The sequence below is a fragment of the Arctopsyche grandis genome, chromosome 12, assembly GCF_051622035.1.
Source record: "Arctopsyche grandis isolate Sample6627 chromosome 12, ASM5162203v2, whole genome shotgun sequence".
NCBI lineage: Eukaryota > Metazoa > Arthropoda > Insecta > Trichoptera > Hydropsychidae > Arctopsyche > Arctopsyche grandis.
Window position 1 is genome coordinate 18,553,868 of NC_135366.1, and position 6,000 is coordinate 18,559,867.

At 38.7% G+C, this 6,000-nt stretch overlaps 1 protein-coding gene across 1 annotated transcript in view; it reads left to right on the forward strand.

Moving 5' to 3' along the window:
- The window catches only part of LOC143920451 (uncharacterized), a 74,377-nt gene extending 68,736 nt beyond the window's left edge, over positions 1–5,641 (forward strand). The window contains exon 2 of the mRNA XM_077443341.1: positions 5,570–5,641. Coding sequence (XP_077299467.1) covers positions 5,570–5,641 — 72 coding nt within the window. The remainder of the gene's footprint in view (positions 1–5,569) is intronic.
- Positions 5,642–6,000: the final 359 nt, after the last annotated feature.

Here is a 6,000-nt window from a genome sequence, read left to right on the forward strand (position 1 = left end):
CAAACCTAACCCAACCTAACCTTGCCATCACCGAAATCAAAGAATTGGACATTGCAAAAATATACACAAAACGTGCTTACGTCACGAAACCTAACCCAACCAAAAATAACCGTCACCGGAATCAATGAATTCGACATTGCGAAAATATACACAAAACGTGCTCATCATACCAAACCTAACCCAACCTAACCTAACCATCACCGAAATCAATGAATTCGACATTGCAAAAATAAACACAAAACGTGCTTACCTCACCAAACCTAACCCAACCTAACCTAACCATCACCGAAATCAAATAATTGGACATTGCAAAAATATACACAAAACGTGCTAACGTCACGAAACCTAACCCAACCAAAAATAACCATCACCGGAGTCAATGAATTCAACATTGCGAAAATATACACAAAACGTGCTAACCTTATCAAACCTAACCCAACCTAACCTAACCATCACCGAAATCAAAGAATTCGACATTGCCCAAATATCCACAAAACGTTCTTACCCCACCAAACCTAACCCAACCTTACCTTACCATCATCAAAATCAAAGAATTGTACATTGCAAAAATATACACAAAACGTGCTAACTTCACGAAACCTAACCCAACCTAAGCTTACCATCACCGAAATCAATGAATTCGACATTGCAAAAATATACACAAAACGTGCTAACCTCACCAAACCTAACCCAACCTTACCTAACTATCACCGAAAACAAAGAATTCGACATTGCCAAAATATCCACAAAACGTGCTTATCTCACCATAACTAACGCAACCTTACCTAACCATCACCGAAATCAATGGATTCGACATTGCAAAAATAAAAACAAAACGTGCTTACCTCACCAAACCTAACCCAACCTAACCTAACTATCACCGAAATCAAAGAATTCCACATTGCCAAAATATCCACAAAACGTGCTTACCTCACCAAACCTAATTCAACCTAACCTAACCATCACCGAAATCAAAGAATTAAACATTGCCAAAATATCCACAAAACGTGCCTACCTCACCATACCTAACCCAACCTAACCAACCATCACCGAAATCAATGAATTTGACATTGCAAAAATAAACACAAAATGTGCTTACCTCACCAAACCTAACCCAACCTAACCTAACCATCACCGAAATCAAAGAATTGGACATTGCAAAAATATACACAAAACGTGCTAACGTCACGAAACCTAACCCAACCAAAAATAACCGTCACCGGAATCAATGAATTCGACATTGCGAAAATATACACAAAACGTGCTCATCATACCAAACCTAACCCAACCTAACCTAACCATCACCGAAATCATTGAATTCGAGTTGCAAAAATATACACAAAAGGTGCTTACCTCACCATACCTAACCCAACCTAACCTAACTATCACCGAAATCAAAGAAATCCACATTGCCAAAATATCCACAAAACGTGCTTACCTCACCATACCTTACCCAACCTAACCTAACTATCACCGAAATCAAAGAATTCCACATTGCCAAAATATCCACAAAACGTGCTTACCTCACCATACCTAACCCTACCTAACCTAGCGATCACCGAAATTAAAGAATACGACATTGCCAAAATATCCACAAAAAGTTCTTACCCCACCAAACCTAATTCAACCTAACCTAACCATCACCGAAATCAAAGAATTAAACATTGCCAAAATATCCACAAAACGTGCTTACCTCACCATACCTAACCCAACCTTTCCAAACCATCACCGAAATCAAAGAATTCGACATTGCCAAAATATCCACAAAACGTTCTCACCTCACCATACCTAACCCAACCTAACCTACCCATCACCAAAATCAATGAAGTCGACATTGCAAAAATATACACAAAACGTGCTAACCTCACCAAACCTAACCCAACCTAACCTTGCCATCACCGAAATCAAAGAATTGGACATTGCAAAAATATACACAAAACGTGCTTACGTCACGAAACCTAACCCAACCAAAAATAACCGTCACCGGAATCAATGAATTCGACATTGCGAAAATATACACAAAACGTGCTCATCATACCAAACCTAACCCAACCTAACCTAACCATCACCGAAATCAATGAATTCGACATTGCAAAAATAAACACAAAACGTGCTTACCTCACCAAACCTAACCCAACCTAACCTAACCATCACCGAAATCAAATAATTGGACATTGCAAAAATATACACAAAACGTGCTAACGTCACGAAACCTAACCCAACCAAAAATAACCATCACCGGAGTCAATGAATTCGACATTGCGAAAATCTACACAAAACGTGCTAACCTTATCAAACCTAACCCAACCTAACCTAACCATCACCGAAATCAAAGAATTCGACATTGCCCAAATATCCACAAAACGTTCTTACCCCACCAAACCTAACCCAACCTTACCTTACCATCATCAAAATCAAAGAATTGTACATTGCAAAAATATACACAAAACGTGCTAACTTCACGAAACCTAACCCAACCTAAGCTAACCATCACCGAAATCAATGAATTCGACATTGCAAAAATATACACAAAACGTGCTAACCTCACCAAACCTAACCCAACCTTACCTAACTATCACCGAAAACAAAGAATTCGACATAGCCAAAATATCCACAAAACGTGCCTACCTCACCATACCTAACCCAACCTAACCAACCATCACCGAAATCAATGAATTCGACATTGCGAAAATCTACACAAAACGTGCTAACCTAACCTAACCTAACCCAACCTAACCTAACCATCACCGAAATCAAAGAATTGGACATTGCAAAAATATACACAAAACGTGCTAACGTCACGAAACCTAACCCAACCAAAAATAACCGTCACCGGAATCAATGAATTCGACATTGCGAAAATATACACAAAACGTGCTCATCATACCAAACCTAACCCAACCTAACCTAACCATCACCGAAATCATTGAATTCGAGTTGCAAAAATATACACAAAAGGTGTTTACCTCACCAAACCTAACCCAACCTAACCTTACCATCACCGACATCAAAGAATTCGACATTGCCAAAATATCCACAAAACGAGCTTACCTCACCAAACCTAACCCTACCTAACCTAGCGATCACCGAAATTAAAGAATACGACATTGCCAAAATATCCACAAAAAGTTCTTACCCCACCAAACCTAAATCAACCTAACCTAACCATCACCGAAATCAAAGAATTAAACATTGCCAAAATATCCACAAAACGTGCTTACCTCACCATACCTAACCCAACCTAACCTAACTATCACCGAAATCAAAGAATTCCACATTGCCAAAATATCCACAAAACGTGCTTACCTCACCATACCTAACCCAACCTAACCTAACCATCACCGAAATCAAATAATTCGACATTGCCAAAATATCCACAAAACGTGCTCACCTCACCAAACCTAACCCAACCTTTCCAAACCATCACCGAAATCAAAGAATTCGACATTGCCAAAATATCCACAAAACGTTCTCACCTCACCATACCTAACCCAACCTAACCTACCCATCACCAAAATCAATGAAGTCGACATTGCAAAAATATACTCAAAACTTGCTAACCTCACCAAACCTAACCCAACCTAACCTTGCCATCACCGAAATCAAAGAATTGGACATTGCAAAAATATACACAAAACGTGCTTACGTCACGAAACCTAACCCAACCAAAAATAACCGTCACCGGTATCAATAAATTCGACATTGCGAAAATATACACAAAACGTGCTCATCATACCAAACCTAACCCAACCTAACCTAACCATCATCGAAATCATTGAATTCGAGTTGCAAAAATATACACAAAAGGTGTTTACCTCACCAAACCTAACCCAACCTAACCTTACCATCACCGACATCAATGAATTCGACATTGCAAAAATAAACACAAAACGTGCTTACCTCACCAAACCTAACCCAACCTTACCTAACCATCACCGAAATCAATGAATTCGACATTGCAAAAATAAACACAAAACGTGCTTACCTCACCAAACCTAACCCAACCTAACCTTACCATCACCGAAATCAAAGAATTCGACATTGCCAAAATATCCACAAAACGTGCTTACCTCACCATATCTAACCCCACCTAACCTAAAAATCACCGAAATCAAAGAAATGGACATTGCAAAAATATACACAAAACGTGCTTACTTCACTTAACCTAATCCAACCTTACCTAACTATCACCGAAAACAAAGAATTCGACATAGCCAAAATATCCACAAAACGTGCCTACCTCACCATACCTAACCCAACCTAACCTAACTATCACCGAAAACAAAGAATTCGACATAGCCAAAATATCCACAAAACGTGCCTACCTCACCATACCTAACCCCACCTAACCTAAAAATCACCGAAATCAAAGAAATGGACATTGCAAAAATATACACAAAACGTGCTTACTTCACTTAACCTAATCCAACCTTACCTAACTATCACCGAAAACAAAGAATTCGACATAGCCAAAATATCCACAAAACGTGCCTACCTCACCATACCTAACCCCACCTAACCTAACCATCACCGAAATCAACGAATTGGACATTGCAAAAATATACACAAAACGTGCTAACGTCACGAAACCTAACCCAACCAAAAATAACCATCACCGGAATCAATGAATTCGACATTGCGAATATATTCACAAAACGTGCTAACCTTACCAAACCTAGCCCAACCTAACCTAACCATCACCGAAATCAAAGAATTCGACATTGCCCAAATATCCACAAAACGTTCTTACCCCACCAAACCTAACCCAACCTTACCTTACCATCATCAAAATCAAAGAATTGTACATTGCAAAAATATACACAAAACGTGTAACATGTCAATTACTTTTATCGTCTAAAAATATATATTTCCATTAATGTAAAAATCATACATATTCCATAAATAATCTAATAACATCATCAACTTACGTATTTTATATTAAAATTTTATTAATGTAAATATTTCAACACACGAACTCAAAACTAACAAAAAATAAAAGTCAAATTCTAATGACAGCTATACGCACGAACAATAATGTATTTCTTGACTAAAATGCAATGCGAAACTGAAACGAAATGTGATTGGCCATCGCGGGTCGAACGGGTCGAATGAATGCGTTAGCATGTACATTTTACATAAGTTTCTAATAAGATAATATGAACATACTTATAATTGTCTGCTATGTATTAACATCAGTATTTCAGAAACCTTTTTCAGAAAATTTCGGTAAATAAGAACATTTAGGTGAAGACACTCAGAGTGGTACGTAGCACGTGTTAAAAAATCGCTAGCACGCCTAATCCTTGACAAAAATCACCCCCTAGATCGTTTTTGGTGATATTTTTACTCAGGTATTAACATAGGTTTGATATTGATCGATAACGGTAATTCTTATAATATATTTTTAGAAATGTAGGTGAAACTTTGAAATAATAAGATCGTACAACTTAACAATGATTTAAAGATACGCCCATCACAGCTTGAAGCCACGAGCACGTTCCATGCTACACTTCGTTTTATTGCCTCCTATTATTATTATTGTATTAGACAATGAATTAAAGTTATTTAGCTTGTGTGCGAGGCTACAACAAAAGCCGTCGACCAATCAGAATCGAGATCCAAAATTCCGCCGAATGCTTAATATGTAATATGGAATAACTTATAGGATTTTACCGACTGGCAGAACATAATTTTGCGGCCGTTCCAACTAATTTACATAGTCGTCCGTCATTCGTCTGAAAATATTTGGGTACATCAACGAGAGGGATTGGGTTGTGTGTCTGTATGTCGGAGAGGGGGGCGGGCTGGGAGATGGGCCAATTACGCGTGACGGTAAATGCGGCCTGGAGCCGTAATCCAGGATCAGGCCAATCCGGAATTAAAGCGGCGCGATAATCCTGGAGCCGGCGCTGCTGTTTTCGGATTTGTCACGCCTTGCCGGACCGGAATGTCGCACATAAGGCGACGCATCGCTGCGTTCCAAAACGGCTTATGCGCCAA